Genomic DNA, 21,494 nt, shown 5'->3' with positions numbered 1-21,494 from the left:
AGAAACATAAAACTTTAATTCTCAACAACGATGAAAGGACCAGTTACTGCGACAAAGCCCTACTCCCCGCGAGACCCACTCAATACGAAATCCACTTACCGCGAAAGCCACTTACCATGAAGCTACTAGTTGATAGATAGAATATGCAAATATATATTGAGGTGGCTGAGTCATCCAACAGACGCAAGGTGACGAAACAGAGCAAAACATGCTACAATTAAAACGACAACGGCACAAGTGTGTAAGGTTGTTTTATTTCAAGGCTGAGTTTGACACAATGACGATTCTGACAATAAATAAATGCTTTGAACACGTTTAAAGCGCGATGGTCGTCGCGCACCGCATGTTCGAATTTCATGTAAATAAACAATGTATTTGACATGCGTTGTATACGTCGCTACGAGTACCATATCGAACAGGACGCGGCACGACGACTGCTGCCCTTTAAATTCCCGTACATTGAACAATGAGAACATCTTCATCTATTGACATCATAGTACACAGCACAGTCCCTGGAGGGACTGTGTACAGTTACTCAGCATAATCTAACTCATGGGTTTATTTTATACGTCACAGAAAATGTGATGTATATCATTTCATAGCAAGAGTTTCTTGACCTTAGACTCAATTGCTGGTCTGTATCTCACCTCGCCCGTTGTTCAGAATTGCATTTTGTGTATGCCGCCATCAACGGTATTTGTTTGAAATGTCAGCGGGATACGAACTGGACTCGAACGCTCTGGATAGGTGTGTGACGATCGATCCCGGCTGTACAATTTAATTAGCTCTAATACTTACGTAAAAACCCGCGTCATATAACAGTTAGCTCAATAATGTCAATAAACACAGTTTCAAAACATAATTTTCTTCAATACGTTCATAAAATCTTATTATCATAATTATTGTTTAACTGAAATCCGTGCATAATATTTACATAATTTTCAGCTTTACTATGGATATCCCAAAACCACTCAACAGATTTCAATGAACCTTGGTTCATTAATATATTTGGATCTGATAGGTTAAGATTGAAATTCATACATATTAAAGCGGGAGGGTCGTCATCTGCGCACGCACGGGAATTGAGTCCCAAGCGACGATAAAAACACATGCTAAAAACGCAAAGGCCCATGGGTAGGCGCTTGTTTGTAAACAATGACGGTGCTATCTGACGCATGCGCAGGTGACGACTCCCTCGCTTTAATTACCTAATTTAAATAATAATTAGCTGTTTTCCAACTTACAAAAGTGTGGTTTACAATTTCCACATAAATACAAAAGTGTGGTTTACAATTTCCACATGAATACAAATGTACAAATGTGTGGTTTACAATTTCCACATGAATACAAGTGTGTAGTTTACAATTTCCATATGAATACAAATGTGTGGTTTACAGTCTCCATATGAATACAAGTGTAGTTTACAATTTCCATATGAACACAAATGTGTGATTTACAAATTCCATATGAATACAAGTGTGGTTTAAAATTTCCATATGAATACAAGTGTGCTGTTTACAGTTTCCATATGAACGCAAATTTGTGATTTACAATTTCCATATGAATACAAATGTGTGATTTACAATTTCCATATGAACACAAATGTGTGGTTTACAATTTCCACACGAATACAAATGTGTGGTTAACAATTTCCACATGAAAGCAAAAGTGTGGTTTACAATTTCCACATGAATATAAATGTGTGCTTTACAATTTCCATATGAACACAAATGTGGCAACTATAAATTTATCATCCCAAGAATAATCATATAGCTAAAACAATGGCTGCATGATGCAAGTACTGCAACATGACAATATGCCAAGACAGTTTTGTAGTGTTAAGGTACAGCACACAGCTATTCCATATTTTAAATAGGGGCAAACAGTTTATCATAATTAGTTTTTTTTCAAAAGTGTTGCATAATTATATATTTTGACAACATGTCATCAACTTTCCGGATTTTATTCCAAGTACAAAATATTAGTTTGGAAAGAAACTAAAAAATGCAAAAATATATACGTTTTGGAACAACCCACATTCGAAAGTCTAATAGTAATCATAACAAGGATGTGGAAACTTTCTACCTGAACAAATGACCTGTAGTTTGCGTGAAAAGGAGTTTATTTGGGTTTTACAAACAACATCAAATAAAACTATAACGTAAACATTAAAAAGTCTGATCATTTGTTTTAATCGTAGGCAATGTAAACTCAATAGAAGTGTAAGACTGGTCTCCATCGGAACTGGCCCATCGGATCTGATTAAAAAAATGTCTATGTAATCTGCTCTGGATGACACAGGGCATCATAAAAAGTATCAGAAATGAATGCTTTTAAGTTAAAAATAAATATAATAATTTAGTTTCACTTTATACGTTGATAACAATACAAACATAATCAAAAATTGCAAATAGCTCCTCTTCAACTGTTACCTGTCTGATAGTAATTTTGGCCCCAAGGAAGCCATAGAATGCTCCATTGTAACTTAGAATTATCAAAAACTCCACACCCTGGTAGGGAGAACCCTATCTCCCCTACTTGGTGGCATGGCTGAATTGCAGTGCTCCCTCTTGCAGTTTTTTTTATAGAAAAAACCCTGATGTGCACAGTGGCACCAGTGATACATGTATAAGCATCAGAGCTCTCAAATATCAGTTACATGTAATGTAATGTGATGTAATGTAATGTGATGTAATGTAATGTAATGTAATGTAATGTATTATATTACTGTCACATTTTTTATTCAGTTTCTTATAAAATTATGCACTGTACAAAAATAAAGTTATAAATATTTTCTTGAGTCTCCATAGATGCTTGTCGCTATGGAAACTGATCACTATGGATGCTGGCTGATGATATGGTCAGTTACAGCTCATCACGTGATGAAAGGACTGGAATTTTTTTCTCCAGAAATGTTGTTATTTCTTGTGGTAATAGACCTTTCTTGACTGACAGGAATTCTTTGATATCCTCTTTCGTCTTGTGTTCTCTGAGGAGGAACTCTTCCACATCAGGTGGTTGCCGACGACTACCCAGAGATGCCAAAAGTTCTTCAACATCAACTTGCTTCACTCTGGATTGTCCGAAAATGTTAATTGCTCCTGAGAATTGTAAGAAGAAAAATAATTATTTAAAATAAAAAACAAGCAGCCTCTCGGCTGAGATATATGTAGCTCCGCTGTTAGCAATGCACATTTCAATTAAGAACTGAAGATATCATTAGAAAATGAGCAATATGTATAGTATCAAAGCAAGAAGTCGAAAATATCACTTTTTACCAAAAATGACAAAAATATTCATCAAAATTAGAGAATTGAAGATATCATCACGAAATGAACAAATCTGAGAGAGGACCACATGTAGTACCTATATATGTAATATCAAAGCAATTGGACTTGCGGTTTCTAACAAGAAGTCAAAAATATCACTTTTTACCAAAAATATTCACCAAAATTAGAGAATTGAAGATGTACCCAAGGTACATACACACCAAGTATCAAAGCATTCAGGCTTGTAGTTTTCAAGAAGAAGTCGAAAAAGTAAAACATTGACACGGACGACGATGGACAACGATGACGGGCAATCACTCATATGATAAGCTCTGCTCGACAAAGTCGACAGCGGAGCTAAAAATATATAAAATTACAGTGGCTTAGCCAGTCTATTCTATCACCAAAACTGCATGATGACAAAAAAGTGTTTATATAAATAATATATACCCGTATCATAGCATGAACAATTTTTAAAAACATAGAAATAAAATTCATATCAAATTTCTGAAAAGATTAACATCTAGCAGCTGAAATGAGCTCAAGACTTATTTCTTCAATTACAATTGTCAGGGGTGAATCTAGACATATACCCACTTATAAACACTCATGCGGTTGTCAAATTCATCAGAATGTACCAAAAATGGTAGGAATTCTCCAGAATTCTAATGGCGTGACAAATATATCTTGGATGTTAATAGATGAGAAGAGAGTTCCCCATTCTTCTTCCCGTTTTCCATGATAGCTTTGATTTATTTACTTATAAAACATTCCTGTAATGCGATTACGTGAAGAAGTAGTCTATTGTTTTCTTGTGCTGGAAAACAACTAAAAAGTATTTCATTTCCAGTGGCAGAACTCGTCAATGACCTATGATGTCATATGAGCCATTCTGCCCATGTTACTGTCGCCTCTTTTCTCATACACATAACAAGTTGTAGTTTTTTCAAATGTTATTTTGTTATTTTGAAAAGAAACAAGCAGCCTGGCGGCTGAGATAGCTCCGCTGTTAGCAATGCACATGGCAATTAAAGAACAGAAGATATCATTAGAAAATGAACAAATCTGAGAGAGGTCCACATGTAGTACCTATATATGTAATATCAAAGCAATTGCACTTGCGGTTTTCAACAAGAAGTCGAAAATATCACTTTTTACCAAAAATGACAAAAATATTCACCAAAATTAGAGAATTAAAGATATCATTACAAAATGAACAAATCTGAGAGAGGTTCACATGGAGTATCTATATATGTAAATATAAAAGCAATTGGACTTGCGGTTTTCAACAAGAAGTCAAAAAAATCACTTTTTACCAAAAATTATTCACTAAAATTAGAGAATAAAAGATATCATTACAAAATGAACAAATCTAAGAGAGGTCCACATGTAGTACCTATATATGTAATATCAAAGCAATTGGACTTGCGGTTTTTAAGAAGAAGTCAAAAATATCACTTTTTACCAAAAATTACAAAAATATTCACCGAAATTAGAGAATTAAAGATATCATTACAAAATGAACAAATCTGAGAGAGGTCCACATGTAGTACCTATATATGTAATATCAAAGCAATTGGACTTGCGGTTTTCAACAAGAAGTCGAAAATATCACTTTTTACCAAAAATGACAAAAATATTCACCAAAATTAGAGAATTAAAGATATCATTACAAAATGAACAAATCTGAGAGAGGTCCACATGTAGTACCTATATAAGTAATATCAAAGCAATTGCACTTGCTGATTTCAACAAGAAGTCGAAAATATCACTTTTTACTAAAAATGACAAAAATATTCACCAAAATTAGAGAATTGAAGATATCATCATGAAATGAACAAATCTGAGAGAGGTCTACCCAAGGTACATATACACCAAGTATCAAAGCATTCAGGCTTGTAGTTTTCAAGAAGAAGTCGAAAAAGTAAAACATTGACACGGACGACGACGACGGACGACGACGACGGACAATCACTCATATGATAAGCTCCGCTCGACAAAGTCGACAGCGGAGCTAAAAATAGACAATGATGATAAGGCTTAAAACAAAAGAAACAACCCATGCATGGCACAGTCCCTGCTAGTTACCAAATTTAAGATATATACTATAATAGTAATATAGTTGGAAAATAAAAATGTCAGAGATATGAATCCAGAAATTAACCCTTAATTATGATTACAGGGATAAAAGATATAAATCTGATTAAAACTCATGCTCTCTCGTCTCTTATGAGTGATACTCAGTGTCAAACTTTGAGTCGTTCCCGATCACCACAGGGAATGCAATGTCAAGAAAGTGTATTTCCACATGATGTGTTTATGTAACCTCAAGAAGACTCATTACTCAATATATCACACATGACACATTGACTGAATGCAATATAACTAAAACAGTAAAACTCACCGGGTTCAAAATCTTCAAATTCTTCATGAAAGACTTCTGCAGGTAACACCTTCAAATCATCAACTGTAATCCAACCATCTTTGTTGACATCAAATTTAGAAAATATCCTTTCATCTACCATTGTTATTCCTTTATGTTCTGACTGTAATGTGACACATTAAAATGTACAGATTTACCTGAACTTTTAAACACCATGGTCAACTATTGTTAACTATCATAAAATAAAATCTCACAACTTTTTTCAATAATATGCAAATCAACATGCACATTTCTTTCATATTCAATAATATGCAAATTATCTAATTAACATGCACATTTCTTTCATATTCAATAATATGCAAATTATCTAATTAATATTTTTTTTAACTCTGAGAAACTGCCAAGAAAAACTCAAAATCTTTACAGAAAGTAACACAAATTTACCAACATACACTGGATTTCAAAATTGAATTAAACATAATAATATTTTACTTAAAACTCATGTAAGCAACAGCAGAGTTACACAATAAATAGCAAAAGTGACAGCACATCGTTTTCAGCAAAGGAAATACCACAAAATGTTCCCCTTAATTAATATACCTTTCTCTTCCATCTTTGGTGTTACGGGCAAGGTAAAAATGAACCAAAATGAAAGGGAAACATGTTCAACAACATACCAAAAATATATACTTGTTTTTTATCAACAAAATCAATTTTTAAATGTTCTATTACAAGAAGCTAATTGTTTTTCCTTCTTTTGACAAATACAACATTCAAGGTCGTGGCATTGTCCCAACAAGTTCATTTGTTATACATGTACCTGCATTCAGTAGAAAGGGTGTTGTGATGTGATCATCGTAAATAAGTCTTTATCTCGTGTAGAATTAAGTTATCAGAAGTACTGCTGCTTGAATTAGTAGAATAATGGTTTTGAGAAACGTTTGCATCGATTGATTTCCGCCCTAATCTATATTGACATTTTATCACAATTCAAGCAACACCATTTCAAACATTAAACTAACCAACACGTTCTGCACAAACTACACTGTCAAGGTCAAAGTCAAGGTCAACAAGCAATATATGAACTTGAACTTACCACCAACAGGTTCTGTATTTGTTCCAAGTTCACTTGACCAGAATTATTTTCGACAAGTTTAATCATCATAAATCTGAATAATTGGAAAAAATACAAATAACGACATTACTCAATAACAGATAATGACTCACACAGATCCCATGCAGCGTAAATAAAGAATAAATGCAAGATTGGGCATATAAAGAGTACGAACATCATTTATTTATTCCTTAACACTAAGGAACACTAGTATATATACATGTAGGCCTAGTATATACACCGGTACCTACAATTTAGGTATACAAAATAATGAAAGTATACATGTATACTGTAAAAACATTTATTTTTACTATTTTGAGCATATTCATTGTGCTTTAATTTCACAAATTTGTCAAGGAAACAACAAGTTTTATTGTGGATAGTGAAATTAAAACCCAGTGCATAATTAATGCATTTACAGTACTGTAGTTTCTCTATTGAGTTTATATGTGTTTGTCAATAATTAGTTGATAGCATCAACCTATTTGCATCAAAATTCGTGTGGTTCAGAATGGTTCTCCAAACTTTTAAAAAAAAACCTAAGTCAGTGTGTGTGCTACTCGGTCGGAGGCTGAATCTGATATGACATGAATGACAATTTGGTCCATTTTTCGGTTTATTATCAACAATATATTTTAAACACATTATAATCTATTATTCTTTTCAATGAAACAACTTTCCCGCCAACATTTTTCTATTCTTATGTATTTTTCTGAAAAAAATTTAGATAATTTTGGACCAAATGAAAATAATTGGAAGTATTTTCAGGTCTTGATCAAAATTTGGGAAAAATTACCAGATTTTTATTTTGTGAATAGTGATCAAATTTGGCTTTGGTGCTCAAAGAGTCAAAGGTTAACTACCCCAGACCATTCGTCCCGGTGTTATCGCTATCGCCACACGAGACTCCAGCTTGTCTCCTATACAATTTTCCTTCCGCCCACTTAATTTTAATATTCATATGACCTTTGCACTGACATCGATAGCCAATCGCATTCGACCGCGGACGTCACTCTAAATAAACAACTGAATAAATTAATATACCATATTTGGAAGATAGCGGGTAAATTCAACGTTGTTGGTGTGTTCCTTCGGGTTCCGAAGTCGCACGAAACGAGTTCATGTTCCGTTATCTTTCGCAAGTAAAACAGGTCGATATGTATTAAACATGGCATTTGTTTTCTTGTTTTAACCCCCTTATTACGCAAGCTTCCGTCGAAGTGGTGTTTTTTTCGACGATTTGTGGCATGTTGCAAAACGAACGAAACATTGCGGCATTCTTAGCGGTGGATAAGGGATCGACTATGTCGTCACATTTATGTCTCGTTTGAAAGAGAATAAACAACCGCTCAGAAAAATATGTTGCTAATATTTAAGTGCGGTGCCTTGAAATCGCCTGCCCGACGTCCAAATTTCAAAAGGATGTTCGATTTGCAATGACGACCGTTCATATGTACTAGGTGACGTTACTAATTACTACTAGGGTCGGTGTTTGCATTAAGAATTATAGAACAAAAGATCAGCAAAGCGGTGCTTTTGTCGGCGATTTTGTCAAAGGGAATATTGATAAAATGTTGCAAAACAGAATCGCGAGTTGGGTGAAAAATTGCGCCGGCGGCATTCTCAGCGATGGCGACACCCGAGAAACACCGTGTCACGGTGCATTCGTTCATCAGTACACCGAATAAATACATACATATTGTTGCGGACGACTATTGTAGACTGTGTTCGTGTAGTCTTCGAGTTTGTGGACAGTTAAAGTCGTGTGTGAATTTATTCAAGCCAGGAAAAGCAGGAGGGATAACTTATGGAAATCGTCTTTCCAATTTGATCCAGTGCGACGTTGTGAAAGGAGCGATTCTGTCGTCTCATCTATGTCTAGTTTGTAAGAGAAAGATTGATAGCGCAGAAAAATCCGCCAATAATGTAAAACAGTGGCGTGAAATTGTCAGTCATTCTAATATCTCCCAACCTGTGAACGAAAGGGTTAAGCGTGCTGCCTTGAAATCGCCTGCCAAAACGAAAATGGCGCGTGTCACGTGACTTTGTTTACTAAAGATAGCGTGGGCGTTTGATTGACACTCAACTCATTAGTATTCCACCAATCACAGCTACATCTACTTTCTGGATGTGCGCAGTCAAATTGTATAGGAGACAAGCTGGAGTCTCGTGTGGCGATAGCGATAACACCGGGACGAATGGTCTGGGGTAAAGGTTAACCATTCTGAATCCAAAACAAAGAACTGTAGTAGCCAAGTTCTGAACAAACAGCCATACTACCCAAAACAATTTTAAAAAATAGTTGTGTCAAATGGCGGACATGAATCCTCACTTAAGAAATAGTAGATGAACTACACACTCATGGAATGCCCCAAATATCTATCATTTTGAAAATATTCAACCACGGTGATGTTAACCATTGAAATACAAAACAATCTCCAAAAATTCATTTGTTGAAAAGCACAGATAAAAATATTAACAAATCATGAGGGGAATTTATAAATAATACCTCCTCAGAAGGAAATAAAAAAAAAACAGTAAATGGAATCTTATGCAATTTTATTTCATTGTTTTTTTTTATTGCTACATACTGATAGAAAAAACACATTAAAGTTATTATTATTAAGGTCAAAAGGCTAATTTATACATTACCTGAACTGTTCAGCTGGTGTGAAATTGAAGTGACTGAGAGAAGCTGCACCCAAACTACCAGAATCTACTGCAGCCTGGCAGTCGCTTATATTAAACTGTTCAATTGGAGTCCACCAAATGTTGACAGCAATGTTTCGAGATATTGACGTTACTTGATGACTCCATCTATAGGAACAAATACCAAACTATTTCACATTAACTGTAACACAAATATCAATTCAACATGAAAATAGACAAGCATCCTCTCGGCTGAGATAGATCGGCTGTCAGCAATGCACATTGCAATTAAAGAATTAAAGATATCATCACAAAATGAACAAATCTGAGAGAGGACCACATGTAGTACCTATATATGTAATATCAAAGCAATTGGACTTGCGGTTTTTAACAAGAAGTCAAAAATATCACTTTTTACCAAAAATGACAAAAATATTCACCAAAATTAGAGAATTAAAGATATCATTACAAAATGAACAAATCTGAGAGAGGTTCACATGGAGTATCTATATATGTAAATATAAAAGCAATTGGACTTGCGGTTTTCAACAAGAAGTCGAAAAAATCACTTTTTACCAAAAATTATTCACTAAAATTAGAGAATAAAAGATATCATTACAAAATGAACAAATCTGAGAGAGGTCCACATGTAGTACCTATATATGTAATATCAAAGCAATTGGACTTGCGGTTTTTAACAAGAAGTCGAAAATATCACATTTTACCAAAAATGACAAAAATATTCACCAAAATTAGAGAACTAAAGATATCATTACAAAATGAACAAATCTGAGAGAGGTCTACCCAAGGTACATATACACCAAGTATCAAAGCATTCAGGCTTGTAGTTTTCAAGAAGAAGTTGAAAAAGTAAAACATTTACACGGTCGACAAACGCCGGACGAGACAGACAATCACTCATATGATAAGCTCTGCTCGACAAAGTCGACAGCAGAGCTAAAAAAGGTAGACACACAGAACCAAAAACTACAGTAAAAGACAGAATAAGCCAACACTTTCTATTGACTTGTCAGAAGTATGATACAGAATGAAAAATATTCTTTAATAAAATCAAAATTTAATTAGTGAAATGCTGCAAGGTAGACCTAATTTCCTCATACACAGTCACATCTTTATGCAAAAAAAATGATGACATTTTCCATCAAAAGATATCAACTGTTATAACTGGGAAATCACACACAGCATTGAGTTTATAGAAACTTTCAGTACCACGAGCACACAGTGTCTGTTAAAATCAGCAATGACCAAGTGATTTAAGAACTTCCAAGGTTAACATGATTGGTGTTAGTTGTTTGAATATTGAGTGTATTATGTGTAGCATAGACTTACCCGTAAGGTACATACATACAGTCCCCCGGTGCAAGATCTGCAGACCACCATGGAACGTCTTGAAGACCAGGATAGCGATACATATCAACTTTATCAACATCAACCGCACAGTAATCACCTTCTTTGTGATCAAAATCGACATGATCGATATATTTCTATGAACAGAAAATCAAATCCCAGTCTGGTTATAGTGCAAGCACATTACCATGTGTACCAGATCTGGCCAGTGAATCACCAGCAAGATCTGACCAGTGAATCACCAGCCAGATCTGGCCAGTGAATCGTCAGAATGACCATTTGACCTTGATCTGACCAGTAAGAGTGCTGGTCAGTGATGGCAACCAATAGCCATTTCTTTTAGATCTGACTATTACAGAAACAACTCTGAATCAATGGTGTCAAATTATTAACTACATTTTTTTTTATTTTAATTTTTTTTTTTCAATGAAATTACAAAACAAGGCAATTATTACAAAAATATATTTTAATATACATTTAATCCCAGCAAAAACACACCACCACAAATTTGGAACAAGACAGACCAAAAGCAAATGATATTACTTAGTCAAAGTCATCAAATATACTCAAATATGTTGATCATGCCATGCCACGTTGAATAATCAATACTCAATGGAAACAAATTAAGACATTCACATCCACTAAGTTAGGACATATCGCATCCAAACTGAGCACTTATGACGACTATGAAATTAAAATCTTGTGTAGCTGTAGGCTTCAATTTTTTTTTCAATTTCCATTTTTAATTTAATGTTATTTTTGTTTATTTATGACTATTTCTTATAGTTTTACTTGCTGTTATCAATCTTTAAAAATATCAATGACAATTGAATCCAACCATCCAATCAATGAGCACAGTATGCAATGACCTCATTTGCAAACGTTCTTAACGTTATTCAATTGGCCAATTAAACTGTTTGTTTCAGTTTGAATAGTGACTATAAGTACAAATATTTATAAAGATGAAGAAAATGCCTTTGTTGCAATGAGAGTATTGTCAAATTTGCATACTGTAAAATACTTTATTATCGCTTGGAAACAATTTTCGCTACTTTCGATGAAGGAATGATTCAGTGAAAATAAAATCCAGTGAATATATCTGTTTTCCTATATTTTACATTCAACTTGTCAAAAATCAGTGAAAATATTTTCCATACAAAACACCAAAAAGTCATTTCAGCGAAAATTAATTCCAGCTAAAATTAAGTAATTTTACAGTAATATGATAAAATACATGTGTCTTGCGAGTAAAAGAATGAAATACTTACAATATCAACATAGAACCATTTTTTATGTCCACTAATCATACAAATAATATTGTCCACTGTGTCCATGTGTAGAAAAGATTTAGTTCCACCATTGCTGAACCACAACACAGCATCCTAAACAAAGTACCACAAAATTGACTGTCACTGCATTTATATATCAAGAATTATGTCAGCATATCAAGCACTCACAAGAATGAGATGTACCGGTATTCCTATTTACACTAGCTGATTGGTAATGTAGATGGTACTCAGATGCAAATAGGTCAGTATGAAAATGTTTTCATAAAATATGACTTCTACCTTAGCTACTAGAGTGCCATCCACTCTAACCTAAGCTTTACCAGTGTCACCCACTTTCACCTAAGCTTCCCTAGTGTCACCCACTCCCACCTAAGTATCCCCAGTGTCACCCACTCCACCTTAAGCTTCCCTGGTGTCACCCACGTACTCACACCTAGAATCCCCAGTGTCACCCACTCCAACCTGAGCTTCCCTAGTGTCAAACACTCCCACCTAAGAATATCCAGTGTCACCCACTCCAACCTAAGTTTCCTAAGTGTCCCCAATTCCAACCTAAGCTTCCCCAGTGTCACCCATTCCAACCTAATCCTCCCCAGTATCGCCCACTCCAACCTAAGGTCCCTTAGTGTACCTACTTCCACCTAAGCTTCTCCAGTGTCACCCATTCCAACCTAAACATCCCCAGTGTCACCCATTCCAACCTAAGCTTCCGCAGTGACAACAATTCCAACCTAAGCTTCCCCAGTGCCCCAATTCCAACCTAAGCTACCCCAGTGTTACTCATTCCAACTTAAGCCTCCCAGTGTCACCCATTCCAACCTAAGCTTCCCCAGTGCCCCAATTCCAGCCTAAGTTTCCCCTAGTGTATCCCATTCCAATCTAAGCTTCCCAGTGTCACCCATTCCAATCTAAGCTTCCCCAGTGTCCCCGATTTCAACCTAAGCTTCCCAGTGTCACCCATTCCAATCTAAGCTTCCCAGTGTCACCCATTCCAACCTAAGCTTCCCAGTGTCACCCATTCCAACCTAAACTTCCCCCAGTGTCACCCATTCCTACCTAAACTTCCCCAGTGTCACCCATTCCTACCTAAACTTCCCCAGTGTCACCCATTCCAACCTAAACTTCCCCAGTGTCACCCATTCCTACCTAAACTTCCCCAGTGTCACCCATTCCAACCTAAACTTCCCCAGTGTCACCCATTCCTACCTAAACTTCCCCAGTGTCACCCATTCCAACCTAAACTTCCCCAGTGTCACCCATTCCAACCTAAACTTCCCCAGTGTCACCCATTCCTACCTAAACTTCCCCAGTGTCACCCATTCCAACCTAAACTTCCCCAGTGTCACCCATTCCTACCTAAACTTCCCCAGTGTCACCCATTCTAACCTAAGCTTCCCCACTTCCTTACCTGTAATCTTTTAGTGAATCCCCCACATATAATGCAAGGCAATAACATAAACTCTTTCCACATTGGTTCTGGTAATGTATCCACCAAATATCGATCAGATGATTTGTAAATGTCCAAAAATTCAGCTAATGGCATAGGGTCTGCTGAGTGTGCTCGGTTTTCTTTCTTGCCAAAATCAACCCTTACAATGTTGTCACCATACTCTGTCCTATGAATATCAAAATCAAAAAAAGCTTAGAAAAGCTTTGGAGACACATTAAAAATTAATTAAAAATTACATGTACTTGAGATCTTGATGGAAAAGCTGAAAACTAATTATGCAAATCAGGTAATTAATATGAACAAATTTGAGTGTAAAACTAACAAGGTCTGCGCAATGTAACAGACCATCTATGTACCAAGTTTCATTGAAATGTGATTAAAATTATGAATTATTATGCTAATTAAAGAACTTCAACCCAAAACTAATCAGTTTTGTACATTGTCCTAGTTCATCTATGTACCAAGTTGCATTGAAATGGAATAATCAATACTTTAGATATCAGTGTGAAGGCTAAAAATTGAATAATTATGCAAATTAGGTAATTAATATATACAGATGTTAACCCAAAACTAATCAGGTCTGTCTATTGTCCTAGAGCATATATGTACCAAGTTTCATTGAAATGAAATATCAGTGTGAAAGCTGAAAATTGGTTAATGATGCAAATTAGGGGAGTAATATGCATGAATAATTATTCCAAAACTAGTCAGGTCTCTGCATATCCTAGAGGATCTATGTACCAAATTTCATTGAATTCTGATGATTAGTACTTGAGATATCAGTGGAAAAGCTGAAAAATAATTAATTATGCAAATTAGGTGATTAATATGCACTAATATTACCCCCGAAACAATCAGGTCTCTTCATAGTCCTTGAGTATCTATAACAAGTTTCATTGAAATGTAACGGTTACTACTTGAAATATCAAAAGCTGAAAATTAATTAATTATGCAAATTAAGTAATCAATATGTACTGATATTAACCTAAAAACTATCAGGTCTGTGCAGTGTCCAATGACATCTATGTATCCAGTTTCATAGAAATGTGATGATTAGTATTTGAGATATCAGTTCAGAGTTAGTTCTTGAGATATTAGTTCAGAGCAACTATGTACCAAGTTATCATTAAAATCCTATGAGTGGGTCTTTATATGTCTTTTGTATAAAGTTTATTTTCACTGATTTTTTATGAGTTGAATGTAAAATGCAGAAAAAAAGGTATTTTACTTAAACAGTAAGGTACCTGAGATAATCATCATTCCAGAGAGAAAATCCAGGCAATGCTTTAGCTGCATCTTTAAATATAACAGGTTTGCTTCTTTTGATATATTTATTATAAAATACATCAGGAGGTGGTATAACGTCTATCTTCTCAATGTCCCCCTCTGGTGGCTGGTGTGAACCAAGCGGCTGTAAATGACCTCTAGGATGCTCCGTGCTATGGCAGAATTGGACGGCTAGAAGCACCACAGTAATAATAAATAAAAACTTCATCTTTTGGTCAAAATATTGCTACATACAAGATACTTGGTAGTAGAAACACTAAATAAATAAAATGAAATAAAAAATATTTAAAAAATAAATACAAATTTGTTCCACTGTTTCAAAAAACTTATATTCAAGGGTGAATATATTATAAAATTTTGATTAAAGATAAATTATGGAAATTAAACAGATTAACTATATGCCAAATGCTGAATTTATTGATAAGAGACTGAACAAACAAAAAATTGTAACAGTGATATATGGTAGACTGGAATTTCATGAAAAATAGTGACTTTTAAACCAGTCTGGCTGAAAAATTGTACAACGTAGAGAGGTAATCTCCAACTTACGTCACCAATGATAAGAGAAAACTTCTCTTCTTACAGAGTACTATGCGGCACTTATTTTTTGCTGCTAGAAATTTTCATTATTTGCTTTCTGGTTAAAATATGGTCTTTTGTGACAGCATGTATTTTTTAAATTTGATTTCTTTTGTACTAGTTTGTTATTATGTTGTAATTTTTGTTATCATTGTTTACTGTAAATCACTTGATTTTAGCTGGAATTAATTTTTGCTGAAAAGACTTTTTGCATGTTTTGCAGGGACTTTTTTGTCACTCATTTTTGATGAGTTGAATTTAAAATATAGAAAAAAAGGTATATTCACTGAATTTTATTTTCACTGAATCAGTACTTCAGCAAAAACAGTGAAAATAAATTTCAAGAAAAAATAAAGTACTTATATTTTTTTTGCATTATTTTAATTATGTGGACTTTCGCGATTACCAAAACTTAAAAAACTGTTAGCAAATAAATAATATAAAATATATGAACAATAAATAAGAAATTACATATTTAAAAAGAAACTCTGACTGATCATTAAAAAGGTTCACAGACTCAACGGGAAGGCTCAATCCATTGGCCGGGATTCATGATTCAATTTCAGGGAAAATATATGTCAGCACTGGCACCAATCTGATTAGTATGCAATATACCGTAGCTATAGGCAACAATTTCTTTTTTTTTTCTTTTTTTTAATTTATATATATATTTTTTCATTGATATTTTTGTTTATTCGTGACTATTGTTTTGTTTACTATGAGCTTATCGACAAAAATAATGGAATTTACCTCCAAGTGCATTGTACTGCGAATGTAATGTCCAAGACACAGTATTATTATACATCTGTCATCATAACACTGTAATTTTGTGGTATTGCAATGGGTATTTGCATCCTACCATATTAGGAAATGTGAATTTCAAATATGGAATGATTATGCAAAATAACAAATATGGCAGCCCCATTGACTGGACCAAACACAAAGAAGTTTGCTAAATCTGTTCGAAACTTTTTGGATTTCAGTCTTCCAGTGATGTATCCTTGGGAAGAAAAGATGTATAATAATAAAGTTATTACGAGGAGACAGCAAAGTATGCACTAATACAGTATGTGGTCACATTGACCTCCGCTGTATGTCGGTCGATACTCCTGCTGTACTGTCTTCATGCATACTTAGCGATACCCTCATAATAACCTTATATTATTACCTATATTATTGTGGCATTACACTAAAATACATTTAGAATGATGCACACATGAAATCATGAGATCCTCATCGCTGATCACTGTACATATTTATTAAAGTTTCATACTATAAAACCATTTATCTTCAATGGGTTTTAAATTCACAAACTTGGTGGAGAAACAATGTTCACATGGATTGAATTGCGCAGAATTTACTTATTAGCGAGAATAGCGAAACTGGCGAATAATTAAAGCATTTACAGTTGCCTTAAATCATGTAAATCAAGTTGAACCATCTAGGAAAGAAAGTTGATAGTTACTACCCCGTTCCCAAATGTTAATTCAAAACATTTAAAAACAAAACCCCTAACTAAAGAACACTCAGTTCTTACTCCGAGATGAACAGCGCCATCACCGATCAAACAACTTTTTGTTTTCCTTCTCATTTACAACTCGAATAAACGTCAAGCATGAATTGCTAAAATTGTATTACATGTAAACACATGAGTTTCGAACAACTAGCACTTTCATGACTGGTAGAATTTTTCTTGACTTGACCTTGGTATGCACAAGAACATTGCGTAGGTCCACGACCAGTACTGAATTTGAAATAGATATGACATGAACCCGGAAGCAAATTCTATTTCCATTTTTAGTTCAGTTTAAATTACTGCAAGACTTGATCGTTCATTGTTTTTGGGCATAAATTATGACATGTGGCCCGGGTATGTTGACATAATTTGACATACGTATACGTTGCTATGGGTTTATATCGAGCAAGGCGCGGCGTGACGACAAACGCCCTTCAAACACATCTCGACACTGGAGAGTTTTGAAACTTCACGCCGTGTCCTGCATTTACCTACCCTGCTAGCATTGGAAATGCATACCGATTGTCAGTCCAGTAATAGTCAAGTCAAGGAAAATATCCGAAAAAACAAAAATACCCGCTATGACAAGAGTGGCACCAAGACGCTATGTCGTGAATCTTCCAACTTGTAAACACAACTAAGATCTGACGTCACGAACCATTTTATATGTCGACCAATCACACGACCTGTACTAAAATGTTTTGATTGACGTTGGTAATCAGCTGTTTCCGTGACGAACCATCGTTGTGCGATTTGGCCAGTGTTTTAGATGATGAATTGGCGCTCCAATTTATAACCCCTGGAAATTGTGAGTACGGTTTTTGAATTGTTTGCACTCGATAACAATGTATTATCATGAAATGACGTTCAGATAGCCAAGATAATGTACTGTCAATCTACAACGAGACTCGGCAAATATGCATAGAAATAATCGCCAAGTCCGATATTTGTATTATTAGTGCTTTAGAATAGAATAGAATAGAATAGAATAGAATAGAATAGAATAGAATAGAATAGAATAGGAAGATCAACTCGAATAATGACATGTTAATTTATGATGTAATGTGGTTGCCACACCTAAGCCACTGTCACTCAATATCAGATAGATTTACCAAATAAATTATTGATGGGGAGCTGTACAATTTTTTTCCAACATTTAGATTTGCGCTTTTTTTCTCTTCAGGATGATGTTAGTGCATGTAAACAATTTGTTTGGCTTTCCATATTTAAGCAGTGCTTCCTGAAAAGCAGTTTCCGATATTTCTGCTTTATAAACATAAATATTGGCATAGTCTTTTCCACGAAACGAAATGAAACAAAATAAAACGAAACGAAACAAAACAAAACCCTAACCCTAACCCTAACCTTAGATTTTGAACGACCTCAAACATCGTCACGTTCGTATTTCACAGTGTGAAATTTTCTCAGATATTATTGGGCCAATGAAAAAAAAAATGCGGGTTAGGGTTTGGGTTTGGGTTTCGTTTCGTTTCGTTTCGTTTCGTTTCGTGGAAAAGACTAAGCCATAAATATTTATAAATTTGAAAACTGCCATTGACCAATCAGAATGATATCTCTAACAAAAACGTCATATTAGTGTTTTTGTTAGAGATAAGACTGACAAATAAACTGATGAGTATTCAAAAAAAATGATAAACATACGTTTTAGTAGTGCAAATTTTGAATGAGTCATCCAAAACTAATAGGGTCAGATTTATACAACTTTGAGACTCAAACCCTGTTAAGAGATGAATGAGAGGGCTTATGCTAATTACTGTACCATCGCCCAGAGAGTGAAATATTACTGCGTATTATTTGCATAAACTGGGTGGTTCATTTCAATGCATTTCATGTGACCATCACTCATCCAATCAGTTTGTTTTTATCGCTACATAAAAGATGACAATAATGAATATTTTCACAAGTTCTTACATTCTTGCGTGACGATATAGATCCACACATTAAAACAAACTGTGCAGCTTTGAGGATCATCAAAAATCTAGATCAAAAGTGAATGAAAATATATTAAAGCCAGGGAGTCGTCATCTGCGCATGTGTCAGATGGCCATAGCGTGTCATTGTTTACAAACAAGTGCCTATATACCCATGAGCCATTGCATTTTTAGCGTGTGTTGTTATTATCGCTTGGGACTCAATTCCCGTGCGTGAGCTTGTGACTACCCTCCTGCTTTTAAATAGCCATGACAGTGAAGTTACGTGTATTCTTTCATATGAATGTCAAAAATACACATAAGAGGCATTGTGCTACAATGGATATATTGAATTTTTGTTTGTTTGTAAAACTCTTGAATTTTGTTCTGTTTGTTGCATTTGCTGGTCTACATTTTCACTGTTTACCTATGCTGTATTTTCAAGTGTGCAGAATTCTCATGATATTATTATTTTTAGACAACTTTTTCTGCTTGCATTTATTTAATTTGAGACTAGAAATAGCAGAAAAATAATTTTACACAAATTGTGCCACTATGCAGAAACAAAACAAAATGTATGATGTTTTGTTTGTGACACAGTAATTTACATTTTTTTTACATATTTTTTTCAGTTTTGCAATGGAATCCAGTGAAGGGGATATTGAAAAGCCTGAAGAAACCAGCAATTACGTAAAATTAAAAACAGCAGAAACGACTAAGCATGATGAAAGAGAAAATGTGGCGAGTGAGAATGTGAAAGTAAGCAACAAAATAAAACGTTTCCTCCCCAGGACGTTGAGCCAAGAGAAGTATGGTATCGGTTCGACTTTGAGGCTGGAAGAGGAGGAGGATGACAATGGGGAGGGTGTGAAAGATAATGAAGCTGTTAATAGAGAACAGGAAGAAAGAGAAGAAAGGAAAGAGGCTGATCATGTCTACGGTGAATCGGTGGAAAACGCTGTAGCTGAATTGTGCAATGAGTTTGATGGATGTTCACAAGATAGAATTACCGAAAATACTGAATTACTTATACACGTAATGGAAGAATCAAAACGAAAGAGACGAAGTAGTTGGAAAAGTGCTTGGGATGATGACGATGATCAATTCAATGAAAATGCCGAAATGAATGATGGTGAAAAACTTCTGTGGGCAGCGGAAAACAATCATATTGATATTATTGAGGAACTGTATGAGCAAAATCCAAATCTCATAAATGTAAGTGATAATGATGGTTATACTCCACTCCATCGTGCATCGTATAACGACCATACGCAAGCCATTGAAATGCTATTAAAACTTGGTGCCAATGTCAAAGCCAAGACTGCTGATGGTTGGCAGCCGATCCATTCAGCGTGTAAATGGAACAATGCGCAAGTAGCCTCTTTGCTGCTTCAGAACGGTGCTGATATTAATAGCCAAACTAATGGTGGGCAAACGCCCTTGCATCTGGCGTCGACAAACTCTGATGGCAAGGAGACTTTGGAACTGCTACTCACGAATCGTTTCATTAACGTTGAGTTGAAGAACGCTGCGCAGGAGACCGCATTTGAAATAGCCAAACGTAGTGGAAGATATGGGTACTTGTTTGATATTCATGCGCAGCAACTGAATGATTTCACTAAGTATGATTGAAACGTCATCAATTTTATGTAAAATGATAATTGGTCTACACGAAAATCATTGTTTTAATACCATAGATGTTATACCACATTGTGTTCGATATGTGTTCCATGTGAAGTACACAATGCATGTACCGAGGTAAAATGCATTGTTTTTTTTACACAATTGAATGTATGATTCATGGCGGCCATTGCTTCCATGCATTTTTATGCTGTGATTATTGTCAAAAAAGCATCGTTTCTCACTTACATCTCAGATTCACACAAAACTAATTCAGTAATTGTTATGTCCGCTGACGTCAAACTGACAGTAAATATCTTAAAATTATATTATTTTACATGTATTCAGGTTGAAATGATGAACCGTTGAATATGGAATTATCGTAAAAATTGTATATCTATGTGCAATTATTATGCGGTTTGTTTATGTACGTAAATGTCTTCTATTGTTCGTGTTATGTTCTCAAGAATTTTCAAAAATATTAACAGACTTTTTTGAACGATTTTCAACGTAAACCTGTGAGCTTGTCAGTATGTACAGTGACCCCCTAAGTCGCATCTAAGTTGCGATTTCGACTATATCGTGGGTAGTTGGCCAGCACCCAACAAATTCTGATGCGTTTTGCCAGCAGTTTTGAAATAAAAGAACTAATGTTTTGTTGTATCTAGTATGTAATTGGTCGTTAAAGGGCTGGAGGAGAAAACTTAACACTTTCTGTTCGTCAATTACTGAGACACATAGGGTGACAGCCATCTGTCTAAAGGTGTTGACAGGGTTTCAAGTCGCGACATTACAAACTTCTTGGCCGGTCTGCCTTTTATTATAGCTCTATAAAACTCACTACAATGAGTTGAATCCATGCGGACATGCAAGCTCTGGTGTTTTTCAATAGAGAAAACTTACTACAAACCCATGTGTGTATATGTGCTTTTATCTGTTTTCAACGCATGAACCCCCCTTTACGAGGCCCCTCAGTAAGTTGCTATCGCCGATAAATCATGGTTTTTGTTTGGATTTGGACACCCATTATTTAGTGAAG

At 35.0% G+C, this 21,494-nt stretch overlaps 2 protein-coding genes across 3 annotated transcripts; one reads left to right on the top strand and one right to left on the bottom strand.

Annotated features, from left to right (window-relative positions):
• Positions 1–234: 234 nt before the first annotated feature.
• LOC100372336 (bifunctional peptidase and arginyl-hydroxylase JMJD5-like) lies at positions 235–17,552 on the bottom strand. 2 transcript variants are annotated; one of them, XM_085490641.1, is made up of 9 exons: positions 17,400–17,552; positions 14,767–15,065; positions 13,481–13,688; positions 12,052–12,165; positions 10,766–10,920; positions 9,419–9,583; positions 6,749–6,821; positions 5,674–5,815; positions 235–3,101 (listed from the first exon to the last, which is right to left on the bottom strand). In XM_085490641.1, exons 2-9 carry the CDS (start codon positions 15,015–15,017, stop codon positions 2,866–2,868), a joined length of 1,344 nt encoding a protein of 447 aa, XP_085346767.1. In that variant the 5' UTR covers positions 15,018–15,065; positions 17,400–17,552; the 3' UTR covers positions 235–2,865. The 2 variants fall into 2 exon arrangements, with proteins under 2 accessions (XP_085346767.1, XP_085346768.1); XM_085490642.1 differs by having other exon boundaries at positions 17,424–17,552.
• Positions 17,553–17,578: 26 nt separating this feature from the next.
• On the top strand, positions 17,579–21,118 carry LOC100372182 (ankyrin repeat domain-containing protein 49-like). The gene is made up of 2 exons (XM_085490643.1): positions 17,579–17,712; positions 19,468–21,118. The coding sequence occupies exon 2, from the start codon at positions 19,475–19,477 to the stop codon at positions 20,465–20,467; it is 993 nt and encodes a 330-aa protein (XP_085346769.1). The 5' UTR covers positions 17,579–17,712; positions 19,468–19,474; the 3' UTR covers positions 20,468–21,118.
• Positions 21,119–21,494: the final 376 nt, after the last annotated feature.

This window comes from Saccoglossus kowalevskii, chromosome 15 (genome assembly GCF_978046115.1).
Source record: "Saccoglossus kowalevskii chromosome 15, keSacKowa6.1, whole genome shotgun sequence".
NCBI classification, from domain to species: domain Eukaryota; kingdom Metazoa; phylum Hemichordata; class Enteropneusta; family Harrimaniidae; genus Saccoglossus; species Saccoglossus kowalevskii.
Note: the sequence above shows the minus strand (reverse complement) of the source record. Positions and strands in the feature narration are given on the sequence as shown.